This window comes from Lichenostomus cassidix, unplaced genomic scaffold (assembly GCF_008360975.1).
Source record: "Lichenostomus cassidix isolate B80296 unplaced genomic scaffold, HeHo_3.0 HiC_scaffold_576, whole genome shotgun sequence".
NCBI lineage: Eukaryota > Metazoa > Chordata > Aves > Passeriformes > Meliphagidae > Lichenostomus > Lichenostomus cassidix.
In genome coordinates, this window is record NW_028147271.1 from 693 (window position 1) to 19,196 (window position 18,504).

The window sequence follows — 18,504 nt, forward strand, 5'->3', positions numbered from 1 at the left end:
AGGATCTCACCCACCTCTCCCCAACCCCACAGATCCTCCTGATCGCTGAGATCAGGGACAGTGTGACTTTTTGGGGTCTGAGGAGGGTTTTTTGGGGTCTTTCTACTACCCTGAGCAGGTTAATCCCTTAAACCAGGGACAAGAATGTGACTTTTTGGGCTTGGGGTCTTCCTGCCACCCCCAGCCTTCCCACAAGGACTTTTTTAGGGTCTCACCCATCTCTCCCAACCCCACAGATCCTCCTGATCGCCTTCCTGAAGGTGATCGACGAGGGAAGCCACATGGTGATGCTGGAATGTCCCGACACCGTCAACACCCTGCTGCACGAGTTCGTCCTCTGGGAACCCGAGACGTCCCCGGACCCCAAATAACCGCCCGGCGACACCGCGGCGACACGCCGGGGACATTCCGGGACGCTCCGCTTGGTGTCCCCAGGGTGCGGCGAGGAAGCTCCGCCGGGCTGGGAGGAGCGGGGCTGGGAGGAGAGAGGGAGAGGAGAAGGGAGGAGGAGGAGGGTTTGGGGTCGCCTGGACTCCGAATTTGGGGGGATTGGGGTCGCCCGGATACCTGAGATCCCGAATTTGGGTTGTTTGGGGTCACCTGGACTCCAAATTTGGTTCGGTTGAGGTCGCCTGGATACCTGAGACTCCGAATTTGGGTCGTTTAGGGTCACCTGGATACCTGAGATCCCGAATTTGGGTTGTTTAGGGTCACCTGGACTCCAAATTTGGTTCGGTTGAGGTCGCCTGGACTCCGAATTTGGGGGTTTTGGGGTCGCCTGGATACCTGAGACCTCGAATTTGGGTCGTTTGGGGTCACCTGGACCCGAAATTTGGAGGTTTTGGGATCACCTGGACTCCGAATTTGGAGGTTTTGGGGTCGCCTGGATACCTGGATCCAACGTTTGGGTTGTTTGGGGTCACCTGGACCCGAAATTTGGAGGTTTTCTGGTCACCTGGACCCGAAATTTGGAGGTTTTGTGGTCACCTGGACTCCGAATTTGGGGGTTTTAGGGTCGCCTGGACACCTGGATCCCGTGTTTGGATCGTTTGGGATCACCTGGACTCAAAATTTGAGTGTTTTGGGGTCGCCTGGACACCTGGATGCAACGTTTGGGTTGTTTGAGGTCACCTGGACCCGAAATTTGGAGGTTTTGGGGTCACCTGGACTCTGAATTTGGAGGTTTTAGGGTCGCCTGGATACCTTTATCCCGTGTTTGGATCATTTGGGGTCACCTGGATACCTGAGATCCCGAATTTGGGTTGTTTGGGGTCACCTGGACTCCAAATTTGAGGGGTTTGCAGTCACCTGGACTCTGAATTTGGGGGTTTTAGGGTCGCCTGGACACCTGGATCCAACGTTTGGGTTTTTTGGGGTGACCTGGACACCTGAGACCCCAGATTTGAGTCACCTGTGGTCACCTGGACTCCGAATTTGGAGGTTTTGGGGTCGCCTGGACAGCTGAGACCCCAAATTTGAATCATTTGGGGTCACCTGGACTCAAAATTTGGAGGTTTTAGGGTCGCCTGGACACCTGGATGCAACGTTTGGGTCGTTTGGGGTCACCTGGACCCGAAATTTGGAGGTTTTGGGGTCACCTGGACAGCCGAGACCCCAAATTTGAATCATTTGTGGTTACCTGGACTCCGAATTTGAGGGTTTTAGGGTCACCTGGACACCTGGATCCCATATTTGTGTCATTTGGGGTCACCACGACCCGAAATTTGGAGGTTCTGGGGTCACCTGGACACCTGAGACCCCAAATTCGGGTCATCTGGGGTCACCTGGGCTCCGAATTTGGGTCATTTGGGATCACCCCGCGTGTCACCAGTGCCATCGCTTTTAGGATTCCATTTTTAGGGTCACACTTCTAGGGTTCCTTTTAGGATCACACATTTTAGGGTCACACATTTTAGGGTCACACATTTTAGGGTCACATTTTAGGGTCACGCAGCCCTCGGGGACATCCCTGTCCCTTTCCCATGATTCCCGCAGCATTGGGATCCTCCCGACCCCATAATTCCCCTAATAAAATCCCCATAAAATCCCAGCGTTTCCGCATCCCGGAAGCCACGTGGGACCCGGAAATGTCCCCACAATGTCCCCAGTGCCACCAAGCGCTGTGTCACCGCTTTGTCCCCAAAAAAAATCCCAAAGTTTAAACCAAAGAAACTCCGACCCCATTAAACCTCACGCTGTCCCTGACCCCAAATCGGCACCCTAAATGTCCCTTTTCCCGCGGCTGAGCTCCGTGATGTCCCCAGGATGTCCCCAAGGTGTCCCCAAGGTGTCCCCAAGGTGTCCCCAAGGTGTCACCGGTGCCTGCTGCTGTCTCAACGTGGGAATTTTATGGGAATTTCCTGCCGGGGATGCCCTAAAAATGCCCTAAATCGCGGCTTTGGGGTCAAAATCGCCCCAAAAATGCCCCAAAAACATCCTAAACTGTGGCTGTGGGGTCAGGGCTGCCCCAAAACCATCCCAAAATCATCCCAAAACTGCCCCAAATCGCTTCTGTGGGGTCAGGGTTGCTCCCAAAAGTGCCCCAAAGTGTGGCTGTGGGGTCGGGGCTGCCCTAAAAACATCCCAAAAATGCCACTGTGGGGTCAGGGCTGCCCTAAAACATCCCAAAACCACCCCAAAAATGCCCTAAACTGCGGCTGTGGGGTCATGGCCACCCCGAAAAAAATCCCAAATCGTGGCTGTGGGATCGCAGCCGCCCCAAAAACATCCCAAAAAAGCCCCAAATTGCGGTTTTGGGATCGGGGTCGCCCTAAAAACACCCCGAACCGTGGCTGTGGGGTCAGGGCTGTCCCAAAAATGCCCCAAAAACGCCTCAAACTGCGGCTGTGGGGTCGGGGCTGCCCCGAAAATACCCCAAATCGCGGCTGTGGGGTCGGGGCTGCCCTAAAAACATCCCAAAGCCGCCCCAAATTGCGGTTTTGGGGTCAGGGTCGCCCTAAAAAACTCCTCAAATCACCTCTGTGGGGTCAGGGAAGTCCCAAAAATACCCCAAAAATACCCGAAATCACCACTGTCGGTCAGGGAAGTCCCAAAAATACCCCAAATCGCGGCTGTGGGGTCAGGGAAATCCCAAAAATATCCAAATATGAGCTGTGGGGTCACGGCCGCCCTAAAAACTCCCCAAAACTACCCCAAACCGTGGCTGTGGGGTCAGGGCAGTCCCAAAAATGCCACTGTGGGGTCGCAGCGACCCCAAAACCACCCCAAAGCCACCCCAAATTGCGGTTTTGGGGTCAGGGTCGCCCTAAAACCTCCCCAAATCACCGCTGTGGGGTCAGGGAAGTCCCAAAAACGCCCCAAAAATACCCGAAATCACCACTATGGGGTCAGGGAAGTCCCAAAAATATCCCAAATGGCGGCTGTGGGGTCGCAGCCGCCGCGGGAGCCACGCTGTGCTTGTGCCACCGATGCCACCGATGCCACCACTGATGTCACCACTGATGTCACGATGATGTCACCAATGTCACCGCGCGTCTCTGTCACCCCCCCAGTAAAGCCGTGCCGCAATCCCAGTCGCCTCCGAGTCTCTGCTGGGGATACTGGGAAGGGTTGGGATCTTAAAAATTCCCGGGATTGATCGATTGATTGATTGATTGATCAATTGATCGATTGATTGATTGATCATCTATCGGGGGTGTGGAAAGGGATGTGGAAAAATAGGAATATTGTCACGGAGCAGGGATAGGATCCTAAAAAATTCCCAGGATCCAAAAATTTCTGGTAGAGATTGATTGATTGATTGATTGATTTATTGATTGATTGATTGATTGATTGCCCTTCAGGGGGGATAGAACCCAGAAATTTCCAGCAGAGATTAATTGATTTATCGAGTTATTGATCACCCATCGGGGGTATGAAAAAAATGGAAATGTTCTCAGGGGGAAAGGACATTGAAGGGACACCCTGGGATGGTCAGTGTCACCCTGGGATGTCCCCTGGAGTGGTCAGTGTCCCCCCGGGATGTCCCCTGGAGTGGTCAGTGTCCCCAGAATGTCCCTGTCACCCCAGGATGTCCCTGTCCCCAGGATGGTCAGTGTCCACAGCATGTCCTCATCACCCCGGGATGTCCCCAGGATGGTCAGTGTCCCCCCAGGATGTCCCCAGGTCCCAGCCTGCTCTCCCCCTCGGCCAGCAGGATGACCATGGATAGTCAGTGTCCCCATGGATGTCCCTGTTCCCAGGATGGTCAGTGTCCCCAGGGCACTCAGTGTCCCCCCCAGGGATGGTCAGTGTCCCCCCAGGATGTCCCCAGGCTGGTCAGTGTCCCCCCGGGATGTCCCCAGGCCCCATCTGGCTCTCCCCCTCGGCTAGCAGGATGACCATGGATAGTCAGTGTCCCCGTGGATGGTCAGTGTCCCCCCGGGATGTCCCCAGGACACTCAGTGTCCCCCGCAGGGATGGTCAGTGTCCCCAGGATGGTCAGTGTCCCCAGGATGGTCAGTGTCCCCCGGATGGTCAGTGTCCCCCCGGGATGTCCCCAGGATGGTCAGTGTCCCCAGGATGGTCAATGTCCCCAGGACACTCAGTGTCCCCCCGGGATGTCCCCAGGCCCCAGCTGGCTCTCCCCCTCGGCCAGCAGGATGACCATGGATAGTCAGTGTCACACAGGGATGGTCAGTGTCCCCCCGGGATGTCCCCAGGCCCCAGCTGGCTCTCCCCCTCGGCCAGCAGGATGACCATGGCCCTGTGCAGCAGCAGCACCCCGAGGCGCTGGCGCCGCTGTGACCCCCAGGTGGCTGTCACCCCGTGGCTCTGTCCCCGGCGGCAGTTGGTCAGCGGCTGCAGCCCTGGGGACAGCAGGGGACAGCGGGGTTGGGACACGTGGGGTTGGGGACAGAAAGCACGGGGGTTGGGGTGGGAATCCTCAGGGATTTGGGGTGAAAATCCATGGGATTTGGGGTTAGAACCTCAGGGATTTGGGGTCAAAATCCATGGAGTTTGGGTTTATAACCTACAGGGATTTGGGGTCAGAACCTTCAGGGATTTGGGGTTAGAACCCTCAGGGCTCGGGGTCAGAATTCATGGGGTTTGGGGTCAGAACCCATAGGGATTGGGATCAGCACCCACAGCCCCACAGGGATTGGGGTCAGAGCCCATGGGGATTGGGATCAGCACCCACAGCCCCACAGGAATTGGGGTCAGAGCCCATGGGGATTGGGATCAGCCCCCCCCAGTTATGGGGTCAGCCCCTCCATCTCCACAGTTCTAGGATCAGCCCCTCCATCCCCACAGTTATAGGGTCATCCCCAGGTTCCCAGCCCCACAGTTATGGGATCAGCCCCTCCATCCCCACAGTTATAGGGTCAGCATTCCCATCCCCACAGTTATAGGGTCAGCATTCCCATCCCCACAGTTATAGGGTCAGTACTCCCAGCCCCACAGTTACAGGGTTAACACCCACAGCCCCCCAGTTATAGGGCCAGCCCCACAGCTATAGGGTCACCCCCAGGCTCTCAGCCCCACAGTTATAGGGTCAGCCCCTCAGCCCCCCAGGTGTAGGGTCAGCCCCGCAGTTATAGGGTCACCCCCAGCCCCTCAGCCCCCAGCTCACCGAGCGCCTCCAGCATGCAGCTCTCGCGGCTGTAGGACTCTTTGGGGCCGCGCTGGTGGAAGCACTGCAGCAGCACCACGCCCTGCCCGCTGCCCCAGATGGCCAGGATGCGCCGCGCCTTGGGGTCACCCTGGGGGCCATGAGGGGACAGCGGGGCTGGCACGGCCTTGGGGTGGTCAGTGTGACCCTAAACCTGCTGTGAATGTCACTGTGACCCCAAACCCGCTGTGAATATCACTGTGACCCCAAATCGGCTGTGAACGTCACTGTGACCCCAAACCTGCTGTGAATGTCACTGTGACCCCAAATCGGCTGTGAATGTCACTGTGACCCCAAACCTGCTGTGAATGTCACTGTGACCCCAAATCGGCTGTGAATGTCACTGTGACCCCAAACCTGCTGTGAATGTCACTGTGACCCTAAACCTGCTGTGAATGTCACTGTGACCCCAAATCGGCTGTGAATGTCACTGTGACCCCAAATCTGCTGTGATCATCACTGTGACCCCAAATCTGCTGTGATCATCACTGTGACCCCAAACCCACTGATTGTCACTGTGACCCTAAACCTGCTGTGAATGTCACTGTGACCCCAAATCTGCTGTGATCATCATTGTGACCCCAAACCTCTTGTGTCTGTCACTGTGACCCTAAACCCGCTGTGAACATCACTGTGACCCCAAAGCCCCAGCATGACCCCAAACCCACTGTGAACATCACAGTGACCCTAAATTGGCTGTGATCGTCACTGTGACCCCAAAGCCCCAGCATGACCCCAAACCTGCTGTGATCATCACTGTGACCCCAAACCCCTTGTATCTGTTACTGTGACCCTAAACCCGCTGTGCCCTTCCCCACAGCCTCCAACCCCCACTCCCACTCTCATTCCCATCCCCATCCCATTCCCATCCCATTCCCACCCCTATTTTCCCATTCCCATTCTCATTCTCATTCCTATTCCCATTCCCATTTCCCCATTCCCCCAATCCCATTCCTACCCCACCCCAATCCCATATTCCTACCATGTCCCTGTCTCCAATCCCATTCCCAATCCCATTCCCAATCCCATTCCCCTTCCCAATCCCATATCCCAGCCACTGTGTCCCTATCCCCATTCCCACCCCATTCTCCCATTCCCATTCCCATTCCAACCCTGATCCCAATCCCATATCCCACCCCATTCCCACCCCTATTTCCCCAATCCCAATCCCAATCCAATATCCCACCCGCGCTGTCCCCACACCTGTCGCAGGTGCCAGCAGGGTCTGTCCCCTGTCCCCATTCCCATTCCCACCCCATTCCCATTCCCACCCCTATTTCCCCATTCCCATTCCCATCCCCATCCCCAATCCCATTCCCACCCCAATCCCATGTCCCACCTGCACTGTCCCTGTCCCCAATCCCATACCCGCGCTGTCCCTGCCTGCGGCTGTCCCCACACCTGTCGCAGGTGCCAGCAGGGTCTGTCCCCTGTCCCCAGTCCCCAGTCCCAATCCCAATCCCAATCCCATATCCCACCCGCCCTGTCCCTGTCCCCATTCCCACCCCAATCCCATATCCCCAACCCCATACCCTCACTGTCCCCGCCCGCAGCTGTCCCCGCGCCTGTCGCAGGTGCCAGCACGGTCTGTCGCCTGTCCCCAGTCCCAATCCCAATCCCATATCCCACCCGCCCTGTCCCCATTCCCACCCCAATCCCATATTCCCAACCCCATACCCGCGCTGTCCCCGCCCGCAGCTGTCCCCGCGCCTGTCGCAGGTGCCAGCAGGGTCTGTCCCCTGTCCCCATCCCCATTCCCATCCCCATTTCCTCATTCCCACCCCGATCCCAATCCCATATTCCCATTCCCAATCCCATATTCCCGATCCCATACCCGCGCTGTCCCCGCCCGCAGCTGTCCCCGCGCCTGTCGCAGGTGCCAGCACGGTCTGTCGCCTGTCCCCTTGCCCACGTAGAACACCGCGGCGACAAACACCCGGAACTGCTCGGCAGGGCTGAGCGCGGCGCTGCGCCGGGGAAGGTCCTGAGTGATCCTGGGGGAAAATAAGGTTTTGGGGTCTGGATTTGGGAAAAATACCGGATTTTGGGGTCTGAAATTGGGAAAAATCTGTGTTTGGGGTCTGAAATTGGGAAAAATCTGTGTTTGGGGTCTGGAATTGGGGAAAATCCCGGTTTTGGGGGTCTGAAATTGGGAAAAATCCCTGTTTTGGGGTCAGAACTGCAGGGAAAATCCTCATTTTTGGGGTCTGAAATGGGGGGGAAATCCCCGTTTTTGGGGTCTGAACTGGGGGAAAAATCCCAGTTTTTGGGATGTGAAATGGGGAAAATCCCTGTTTGGGGTCTGAAATTGGGAAAAATCCCGGTTTTTGGGGTCTGGAATTGGGGAAAATCCCTCTTTGGGGCTCTGAAATTGGGAAAAATCCCAGGTTTGGGGTCTGAGCTGGAGGGGAAATCCCAGTTTTGGGGTCGGAGCTGCCTGGGGGAATAAATCCCGGTTTTTGGGGTCTGAACCGGGGGAGAAATCCTAGTTTTTGGGGTTTGAACTGGGGCAAAAATCACAGGTTTTGGGATCTGAACTGGGGGACAAATCCCAGGTTTTGGGGGTTTGGGAATGGGAACGAGGAGTTGGGGGGTGGAAATGAGGGTTTGGGATGTGTGGGATTGGGGTCTGTGGGATTGGGAATGGGATTTGGGGTCTGTGGGATCGGGATTTGGGGTCTGTGGGATTGGGAATGGGATTTGGGGTCTGTGGGATTGGGAATGGGGTTTGGGGTCTGTGGGATCGGGATTTGGGGTCTGTGGGATCGGGATTGGGATTTGGGGTCTGTGGGATCGGGATTGGGGGTCTGTGGGATTGGGATTTGGGGTCTGTGGGATCGGGATTGGGATTTGGGGTTTGTGGGATTGGGAATGGGATTTGGGGTCTGTGGGATCGGGATTTGGGGTCTGTGGGATTGGGAATGGGGTTTGGGGTCTGTGGGATTGGGGTTTGGGGTCTGTGGGATTGGGAATGGGGTTTGGGGTCTGTGGGATTGGGATTGGGGTCTGTGGGATCGGGATTTGGAGTCTGTAGGATCGGGATTGAGGTCTGTGGGATTGGTGTTTGGGGTCTGTGGGATCAGGATCGGGATTTGGGGTCTGTGGGATTGGGAATGGGGTTTGGGGTCTGTGGGATCGGGATGGGGGTCATCAGGGTGATCCCACCTGGGGTCCAGCAGCAGGTAGTTGAAGCAGGATTTAGGGCCGTCTGACCCCACAGCCAGCGCCAGCTCGTCCTGCCCGCAGTCGGGGACTCGGCCGGTCCTGAGCGCCGCCAGCAGCGCCGGGCTGTGACCTGGGGACAGAGTGACCCCAAAACCCCGTGTGGGTCATTGTGACCCCAAAACCTGGTGTGGGTCATTGTGACCCCAAAACCCCGGTGTTGGTCATTGTGACCCCAAAATCCTAATGTTCACCGGGACCCCAAAACCCAGTGTTTGTCACCGGGACCCCAAAACCTGGTGTTGGTCATTGTGACCCCAAAATCCTAATGTTCACCGTGACCCCAAAACCCCAATGTTTGTCATCAGGGTCCCAAAACCCCAATGTTCACTGTAACCCCAAAACCCGGTGTTTGTCACCGTGACCCCAAAACCCTAATGTTCACTGTGACCCCAAAACCCAGTGTTGGTCATCATGGCCCCAAACTCCTGATGTTCACCGTGACCCCAAAATCCTAATGTTCATCACTGTGACCCCAAAACCCGGTGTTCGTCACCATGACCCCAAAATCCTAATGTCCACTGTGACCCCAAAATCCTGATGTTCACCGTGACCCCAAAACCCCGATGTTCATCACCGCAGCCCCAAAAATCCCAATAATTGTCACCATGGCCCCAAAACCCTGATGTTCCTCACCACAGCCCCAAAATCCCAATGTTCTTCATCATGACCCCAAAACCCCGATGTTCATCATGGCCCCAAACCCCACATTTTCATCCCTATGGCCCCAAAACCCCAATGTTTGTCACCATGACCCCAAAACCCTGATGGTCAGTCACCGTGGCCCTAAACTCCCCAGCACGGCCCCAAACCCCACATTCCCATCCCCATGACCCCAGATCCCCCAAAGTCCATCCCCACAGCCCCAAACCCCACATTCCAGTTCCCGTGGCCCCAAATCCCCCAAAACAACCCCAAATGCCCCAGAACAAACCCAAATCCCAAAACAACCTCAAATCCCCCAGAACAACCCCAAATCCCCAAAACAACCCCAAATCCCCAAAACCCCAAAACAATTCCAAACCCCCAAAACAACCCCAAATGCCCCAGAACAACCCCAAATCCCAAAACAACCCCAAATCCCCAAAACCCCAAATCCCCCAGAACAATCCCAAACCCCCCAGAACAACCCCAAAATCCCAAAACAACCCGAAATCCCAAAACAACCCCAAATCCCCAAAACCCCAAATCCCCAAAACAATCCCAAATACCCTAAAACAACCCCAAATCCTGAAAACCCCAAATCCCCCAAAACCCCCAAATCCCCCCAAAACAATTCCAAATCCCCCAAAACAACCCCAAATCCCCAAAACAACCCCAAATCCCCCAAAACAACCCCAAAACCACCTCCCGATCCCACATTTCCCCCCCAGCCCGTTCAGGGGGTGACCGGTGACCCTCGGGATGTCACCTCGGGATGTCACTTCGGGATGTCACCCCCAGATGTCACCACCGGGATGTCACCCTCAGATGTCACCCCCGATGTCACCCTCAGATGTCACCCCCAGATGTCACCCCCGCCACTCACCCTCGGGCCACCCGCGGGGTTCCCTGGCCAGCGGCGACACCGGCGACACGCGGCCACCCCGGGGGGTGGCGGTGGCATCTGTGCCACGGCGGGGACACTCAGGATGCCACTCGGAGCGGGGGGTGGCGCTGCCGGGGGGTGACAGTGGCACCGAGGGTGTCCCCAGGTCCCCGATGGAGCCAGCAGGTGACAGTGGCACGGAGGGTGACAGTGGCACCGAGGGTGTCCCCGGGAGGCGCCCGAAGTTCCCGTGGGGCCGCTGGGACCGGGATGTCCCCAAGGGCGAGGGACACTGCCACCCAGAGCCACCCTCCGGGCTGGGGGAGCCCCGAGTGACCGACGGGGACTGCCGGGAGTGTCCCTTGTCACCTGGTGCCAGCAGGACCGTGCGACAGGACCCTGAGGAGCTCTGGGATTGTCCCTTGTCACCTAGTGCCAGCAGGACGGTGCGAGATGAGTTCTGGGAGTGTCCCTTGTCACCTGGACGCAGCAGGACCGTGCGACAGGACCCTGAGGAGCTCTGAGATTGTCCCTTGTCGCCTGGTCGCAGCAGGACGGTGGCACTGGACCCTGAGGAGCTCTGAGATTGTCCCTTGTCACCTAGTGCAAGCAGGACGGTGCGAGATGAGTTCTGGGAGTGTCCCTTGTCACCTGGTGCCAGCAGGACCGTGCGACAGGACCCTGAGGAGCTCTGGGATTGTCCCTTGTCACCTGGTGCCAGCAGGACGGTGGGAGATGAGCTCTGGGAATGTCCCTTGTCACCTGGACGCAGCAGAACCGTGCGACAGGACCCTGAGGAGCTCTGAGATTGTCCCTTGTCGCCTGGTCGCAGCAGGACGGTGGCACCGGAGCCAGATGAGCTCTGGCATTGTCCCTTGTCCCCAGGTGACAGCAGCACGGTGGCACCGGAGCCAGATGAGCTCTGGCATTGTCCCTTGTCGCCTGGTCGCAGCAGGACGGTGGCACCGGAGCCAGATGAGCTCTGGGAATGTCCCTTGTCCCCAGGCGACAGCAGCACGGTGGCACCGGAGCTGGAGCCGCTGCCACCCCCCGGCGCCACCCAGGGAGCTCCGGTGTCACCCGCCGAGCCTGTCGCCTGTCCCTCCCCGCCGGAGGTGACAGCGCGGCCCGGGGAGGTGACAGTGACCCTGGGGACTCTGACCCTCGGCGGTCGCCGCGCCATCGGGGGGGTGACATCGAACAGGGAGGAGGAGGAGGAGGAGGAAGAGCAGAGCCGAGATGTCACTGCCAGCGCGCGGGTCCTGCTGCGGGGGGTGACATGGCTGTCACCAGGGGGGTCCTGATTGTCACCAGGGGTGTCACGGCTCCGGGGGGTGACATGGCTGTCACCAGGGGGGTCCTGGCTGTCCCCACGGTGGTTTCGGCCTCGGTGGGTGACACGGCTGTCCCCAGGGGTGTCACGGCGCTGGGGAGTGACATGGCTGTCCCCAAGTGGATCACGGCTCCGGTGAGTGACACGGCTGTCCCCAGGGGTGTCCTGATTCCGGGGGGTGACACGGCTGTCCCCAGGGTGGTCACGGCGCCAGAGGGTGACATGGCTGTCACCACAGCTGTCCCCAGGGGTGTCACGGCCCCGGGGGGTGGCACGGCTGTCCCCAAGCAGGTCCTGGCTCCAGAGGGTGACACGGCTGTCCCCAGGGGTGTCACGGCCCCGTAGGGTGACATGGCTGTCCCCAGGCGGATCACGTCTCTGGGGGGTGACACGGCTGTCCCCAGGGGTGTCACAGCCCCGCGTGGCTCCTCCCGGCGGGGAGGGGTCAGTGTCCCCCGGGTGACCCCCGTGCTGAGTCCCCTCGGTGTCACCGAGCTCCAGGGACTCCATGGCGGTGACAAAGCACTCGGTGCTGTCCCCAAGGCTGCTGCTGCTGCTGTCCCCAAGGCTGCTGCTGCTGTCCCCAAGGCCAGCGGGGTGGCAGCGCCCCGGCTGTGTCACCCCCGCGCTGGGGACAGCGGGACGGCGCTGAGCCCGGATGTCACCCGCGATGTCACCCGGGATGTCACCGCGGGTCTCAGGTGCCACCACGCCGCTGCCGAGGCCACTGCGGGGCGGGGGGGACCTCGGGGACACCGCGGGGATCCTGCGCCACCTCGGGGACACAGCGGGAGCTAAGCGGGGACAGGAGCCGGGGATGTCCCCAAACCCGGCCTTGGGGACAGCCCGGCGGGGACAGCCTGTCCTTCCCCCCAGATCGCGACACGGGGGTCTCTCGGGGATGTCACCAAGGCCGGATTTGGGGACATTCCTGCGGGGATCTCCTGTCCTTCCCCCCAAATTGCGGCTCAAGAGTCTCTCCTGGAGCTGTCCAGGAATGTCCCCAAGGCCAGGTTTGGGGACATCCCCGCGGTGACAGCCAATCTGTCCCCCCAAATCGCCACCCGAGGGTCCCTCCTGGTCCCAGAGCAGCGTGCTGCAGGCGAGGGGCAGCAGGGGGACAGCAGGACACCAAGTGTCCCCGCGGGGGGCTTGGGGACAGCCCTGTCCCGGCTTGGGGACACCGCGGCCCCGCGGCTCCGGCTCGGTGTCACCCTCGAGGGACACGGAGGTGTCACTGCCATCCTCGGTCAGGAAGGACAGAGCCCTCCTGGGCCACCGCGGCTCTGGGGACAGAGGTGACATCACCGCCCGGCGCTGTCCCCGCTGCGGAGGTGACACCTTGGGGACATCCTCACCCTTGTCCAGCGCCAGCCCCGCGGCTCGGGTCCCATCCTGCGGGGAGGGGACAGCGCTGTCACCCGGGCCACCGCGGGGTGACAGAGCCACACCCCCAGCATGGAGGGTCTCGCGGTGGTGTCGCTGTCCCCAGTTTGTCCCCAGAGCTGTCCCCAGCGCTGTCCCCTCACCTGAGCCCGCAGCAGGACCCCGAGGTGACATCCCCGCGCCGCGGCCACATCCAGCGGTGACAACTCCCGGGCACGGCTGGGCCGGGAGGGGACAGAGATCAGGCAAGGCCACCCCGCGGGGTGACACGAGTGCCACCAGCACCGCCGGGGGACAGCGGGGTTGGTGTCGCCATGTCCCCACCGCCGTGCTGCGGCTCCGGCCCGGCGCGGCTGTTGTCCCCTCTGGTCGCGGTGTCACCCCCGGTGCCAGTGTCCCCTCGGAAAGCGCTGGTGGCCACCCGTTGTGTCCCCACTCCGGGCTCAGTGTCCCCCACGGTCCCCGTGTCCCCCTCCAGTGCCGGTGTCCTTGCCCGGTCCCGGTGTGTCCCCTCCCGGTGCTGGTGGCCCCGTTCCGGTCCCGCTGTGCCCTAGTGTCGCTGTGACCCCCAGTCCCGCTGTGTCCCCCATGTCCCCACTGTCCCTCCCGGCTCCCTGTCCCCTCCCGGTCCCGCTGTGTCCCCCATGTCCCCACTGTCCCCTCCCGGTGTCCCCTCCCGGTCCCTGTGCCCCATTCCCGCGTGTCGCGGTGTCACCCCTCGGTCCCCGCGTCCCCTCCCTGAATCCCGACCCCGCAGTCCCAATCCCGATATCCCGATATGTGTCCCTATCGCGATATTCCAATCCCGGTGTCCCTGTCCCGATATCCCGGTGTCCCTATCCCGATATCCCGGTGTCCCTATCGCGACATCCCGGTGTCCCTATCGCGATATCGCGACATCCCCAGCCCGCTTCCCCCCCACTCACGCTCCGCTCATCCCGCCCGTTCAAACGCCCCGCGCCGCCGCTGATTGGCTGAGCCGGAGCCAATCGGAGCCGCCGATTGGGTGAACACGCCCTGCACGTCGAGATGACGTCATGCGCAGAGGGGCGGAGCCAATCGCTCAGTGCCCCGCCCATGAACACTCAGCGCCACCTAGCGGCCAGAGCTGGTACTGCCCAGTGTCACACGGTCACCAACCGGTACTGCTCAGTGTCACCAAGTGCCACTCAGTGCCACCAACCGGTACTGCCCAGTGTCACCTGGTGCCACCAAACCAGCCCTGCCCAGTGCCACCAACCGGTACTGCCCAGTGTCACCTGGTGCCACCAAACCAGCCCTGCCCAGTGCCACCCGGTGTCACCGACTGGTATTGCCCAGTGCCACCAACCGGTACTGCCCAGGGTCACCAAGTGCCACTCAGTGCCACCAAACCAGCCCTGCCCAGTGCCATCCGGTGTCACCAACCGGTACTGCCCAGGGTCACCAGTGTCACCAACTGGGACTGTCCAGTGTCACCAACTGGTACTGTCCAGTGCCACCCAGTGTCCAAACCAGCCCTGCCCCGTGCCACCCAGTGTCCCCAGCTGGTTTCACCCAGTGCCACCCAGTGTCCCCAACTGGCATTTCGCAGTGCTACCCAGTGCTCCCAGTGTCCCCAGCTGGCACTGCCCAGTGCCACCTGCCCCTGTTAGCAACACGACCCCCAACGACCCTCGGTGTCACCATGACCTGGAGGTGACACAGGACCAGCAGAGGTGACACAGGACCAGCAGAAGTGACCCCAAACCACCACGGTGTCACCACCCCACCATGTCCCCAGCCACCCTCAGTGTCCCCCTGCCACCCCCAGGACCTTGAGGTGACACAGAACCACCAGAGGTGACACAGAACCACCAGAGGTGACACAGGACCAGGACAGGTGACCCCAACCCCACCCCAAACCCCAAAACCACCACTACATGACAAGTCAAGAAAATTCTTCTCTTTCTCCACCCCAAAACCACCACGGTGTCACCACCCCACTGTGTCCCCAGCCACCCTTCGTGTCCCCTGTGACCTGGAGGTGACACAGAACCACCAGAGGTGACACAGAACCAGCAGAGGTGACACAGAACCACCACAGGTGACAACCAACACCACCACAGACTCCACACAAGTCAAGAAAATTCTCTTTTCTCACCCCAAAACCACCACGGTGCCACCACCCCACCGTGTCCCCAGCCACCCTCGGTGTCCCCCTGCCAGTCTCATGACCTGGAGGTGACACAGGACCACCAGAGGTGACACAGGACCAGGACAGGTGACCCCAACTCCACCCCAAACCACCACAACACCACAAGTCAAGAAAATTCTTCTCTTTCTCCACCCCAAAACCACCACAGTGTCACCACCCCACTGTGTCCCCAGCCACCCTTCGTGTCCCCAGGACCTGGAGGTGACACAGAACAACCAGAGGTGACACAGGACCAGGACAGATGACTCCAACCCCACCCCAAACCCCAAAACCACCACTACATGACGAGTCAAGAAAATTCTTCTCTTTCTCCACCCCAAAACCACCACAGTGTCACCACCCCACTGTGTCCCCAGTCACCCTCGGTGTCCCCCATGACCTGGAGGTGACACAGGACCACCAGAGGTGACACAGAACCACCAGAGGTGACACAGAACCACCAGAGGTGACAACCAACACCACCACAGACTCCACACAAGTCAAGAAAATTCTCTTTTCTCACCCCAAAACCACCACGGTGCCACCACCCCACCGTGTCCCCCATGACCCGGAGGTGACACAGAACCACCAGAGGTGACACAGAACCAGCCCAGGTGACCCCAACCCCACTCCAAACCCCAACCCCACCACCACACCACCGCCCCTCCTCTCCTCCCCCACCAGCCCGCCGTGTCCCCGGCCGCCCCGAGGTGCCACCGCGGTGTCCCCGTCACACGGTGGCCTCGATCTCGGGGCTGTCCTCCTCCTCCAGCAGCCCGTAGGCGGCGTGGCTCTGGAAGGGACGCTGCAGGGGATGCGCCAGCAGCTTGGCCATGCAGTTGTGCAGCTCCACCGCAGGGCCGGCCAGAGCCACCTCGTACTTGTAGTTGGTGCCCTTGGTGTCCAGGCTGCTGAAGAAGCTGTACATCTCCTGGGGGAGGTGAAAAAAAAAACAATTTCTGAATTTTTATAGATATTTTAGGGAGGTTTGGTCACCCAAAAAATATGCAAAGAGATAAAAAACATCAAGAGAACATCAGGAGAACATCAGGAGAACATCAAGAGAACTTGTAATTGCTGCCCTTGGAGGCTGCTGAAGAAGCTGTACATCTCCTGGGCGTGGGGACAGGAGAAAATAGTGATTTGAAATTTTTTTGAGAATTTTAGGGAGGTTTGGTCACCCAAAAAATACCCAGAAAGATAAAAACGTCAATGGAACATCAAGAGAACATCAAGAGAACATTAAGAGAACATCAAGAGAACATCAGGAGAACATCAAGAGAACTTGTAGTTGGTGCCCTTGGTGTCCAGGCTGCTGAAGAAGCTGTACATCTCCTGGGGGAGGTGGCAAAACATCTCAATTTCTGAATTTTTATAGATATTTTAGTCTGGTTTGGTCACCCAAAAAATATGCAAAGAGATAAAAAACATCAAGAGAACATCAGAAGAACATCAGGAGAACATCTTGATGAAAGAGAACATCTTTCCCATCTCCTGGGGGAGGTGGAAAAACATCTCAATTTCTGAATTTTTATAGGATTTTAGGGAGGTTTGGTCACCCAAAAAATATGCAAAGAGATAAAAAACATCAAGAGAACATCAGGAGAACATCAAGAGAACTTCAAGAGAACATCAGGAGAACATCAGGAGAACTTGTAGTTGCTGCCCTTGGAGGCTGCTGAAGAAGCTGTACATCTCCTGGGCGTGGGGACAAGAGAAAATAGTGATTTCACAGGTTTTATGGAATTTTTGGAGAATTTTTGTAGAATTTTTATGGAATTTTTGGAGAATTTTTGTAGAATTTTTATGGAATTTTTTGAGAATTTTTGTAGAATTTTTATGGAATTTTTTGAGAATTTTTGTAGAATTTTTATGGAATTTTTTGAGAATTTTTGTAGAATTTTTGTAGAATTTTTATGGAATTTTTTGAGAATTTTTGTAGAATTTTTATGGAATCTTTATAGAATTTGTATAGAATTTTAGGAAGGTTTGGTCACCAAAAAAATACCCAGAAAGATAAAAACATCAGGAGAACATCAGGAGAACATCAGGAGAACTTGTAGTTGGTGCCCTTGGAGGCTGCTGAAGAAGCTGTACATCTCCTGGGGGTGGGGACAGGAGAAAATTGTGATTTCACAGGTTTTATGGAATTTTTATGGAATTTTTTATGGTGTTTTTATAGAATTGTTATAGAATTTTTATAGAATTTTAGGGAGGTTTGGTCACCCAAAAAAATATCCAAAGAGATAAAAGACATCAGGAGAACATCAAGAGAACTTGTAGTTGGTGCCCTTGGTGTCCAGGCTGCTGAAGAAGCTGTACATCTCCTGGGGGAGGTGGCAAAACATCTCAATTTCTGAATTTTTATAGATATTTTAGGGAGGTTTGGTCACCCAAAAAATATGCAAAGAGATAAAAAACATCAGGAGAACATCAGGAGAACATCAGGAGAACATCAGGAGAACATCAGGAGAACATCAAGAGAACTTGTAGTTGCTGCCCTTGGAGGCTGCTGAAGAAGCTGTACATCTCCTGGGCGTGGGGACAGGAGAAAATAGTGATTTCAAAGGTTTTATGGAATTTTTTGAGAATTTTTGTAGAATTTTTATGGAATTTTTATAGAATTTTTATGGAATTTTTATAGAATTTTAATGGAATTTTTATAGAATTTTTATAGAATATCTTTATAGAATTTGTATAGAATTTTAGGAAGGTTTGGTCACCAAAAAAAATACCCAGAAAGATAAAAACATCAATGGAACATCAAGAGAACATCAAGAGAACATCAGGAGAATATCAAGAGAACTTCTGGTTGGTGCCCTTGGTGTCCAACCTGCTGAAGAAGCTGTACATCTCCTGGGGGTGGGGACAGGAGAAAATACTGATTTCAGAGGTTTTATGGAATTTTTATGGAATTTTTATGGAATTTTTATGGAATTTTTATGGAATTTTAGGGAGGTTTGGTGACCCAAAAAATATCCAGAGAGAGAAAAAACATCAAGAGAACCTCAAGAAAACATGAGGAGAACATCAAGAGAACATTTTTCCCATCTCCTGGGGGAGGTGGAAAAACATCTCAATTTCTGAATTTTTATAGGATTTTAGGGAGGTTTGGTCACCTAAAAAATCTGTTTGCCAAAAAAGATAAAGATTAACAAGAGAACATCAGGAGAACATCAGGAGAACATCTTTTCCATCTCCTGAGGGAGGTGGAAAAACATCCCAGGTTCAGAATTTTTGTAGAATTTTAGGGAGGTTTGGTCATCTAA

General features: G+C 56.8%; 1 protein-coding gene and 2 long non-coding RNA genes across 4 annotated transcripts; 1 reads left to right on the plus strand and 2 right to left on the minus strand.

Moving 5' to 3' along the window:
• Nucleotides 1-237: 237 nt before the first annotated feature.
• LOC146423669 (uncharacterized) lies at nt 238-3,533 on the plus strand. Its single transcript, XR_014847370.1, has 2 exons — nt 238-595; nt 628-3,533. It is a non-coding gene; the product is annotated as an uncharacterized LOC146423669 (long non-coding RNA).
• A 709-nt stretch (nt 3,534-4,242) lies between these two features.
• LOC146423670 (uncharacterized) lies at nt 4,243-13,044 on the minus strand. Of its 2 annotated transcripts, XR_014847369.1 has the most exons (6): nt 10,362-13,044; nt 8,777-8,906; nt 7,446-7,605; nt 5,573-5,702; nt 4,542-4,808; nt 4,243-4,399 (listed from the first exon to the last, which is right to left on the minus strand). XR_014847369.1 is itself a non-coding variant. In XM_085044589.1 (5 exons), exons 1-5 carry the CDS (start codon nt 12,997-12,999, stop codon nt 4,636-4,638), a joined length of 3,231 nt encoding a protein of 1,076 aa, XP_084900715.1. In that variant the 5' UTR covers nt 13,000-13,044; the 3' UTR covers nt 4,420-4,635. The 2 variants fall into 2 exon arrangements, 1 of the variants encoding a protein (XP_084900715.1); XM_085044589.1 differs by lacking the exon at nt 4,243-4,399 and having other exon boundaries at nt 4,420-4,808.
• A 2,125-nt stretch (nt 13,045-15,169) lies between these two features.
• On the minus strand, nt 15,170-15,514 carry LOC146423671 (uncharacterized). Its single transcript, XR_014847371.1, has 2 exons — nt 15,298-15,514; nt 15,170-15,248 (listed from the first exon to the last, which is right to left on the minus strand). It is a non-coding gene; the product is annotated as an uncharacterized LOC146423671 (long non-coding RNA).
• Nucleotides 15,515-18,504: the final 2,990 nt, after the last annotated feature.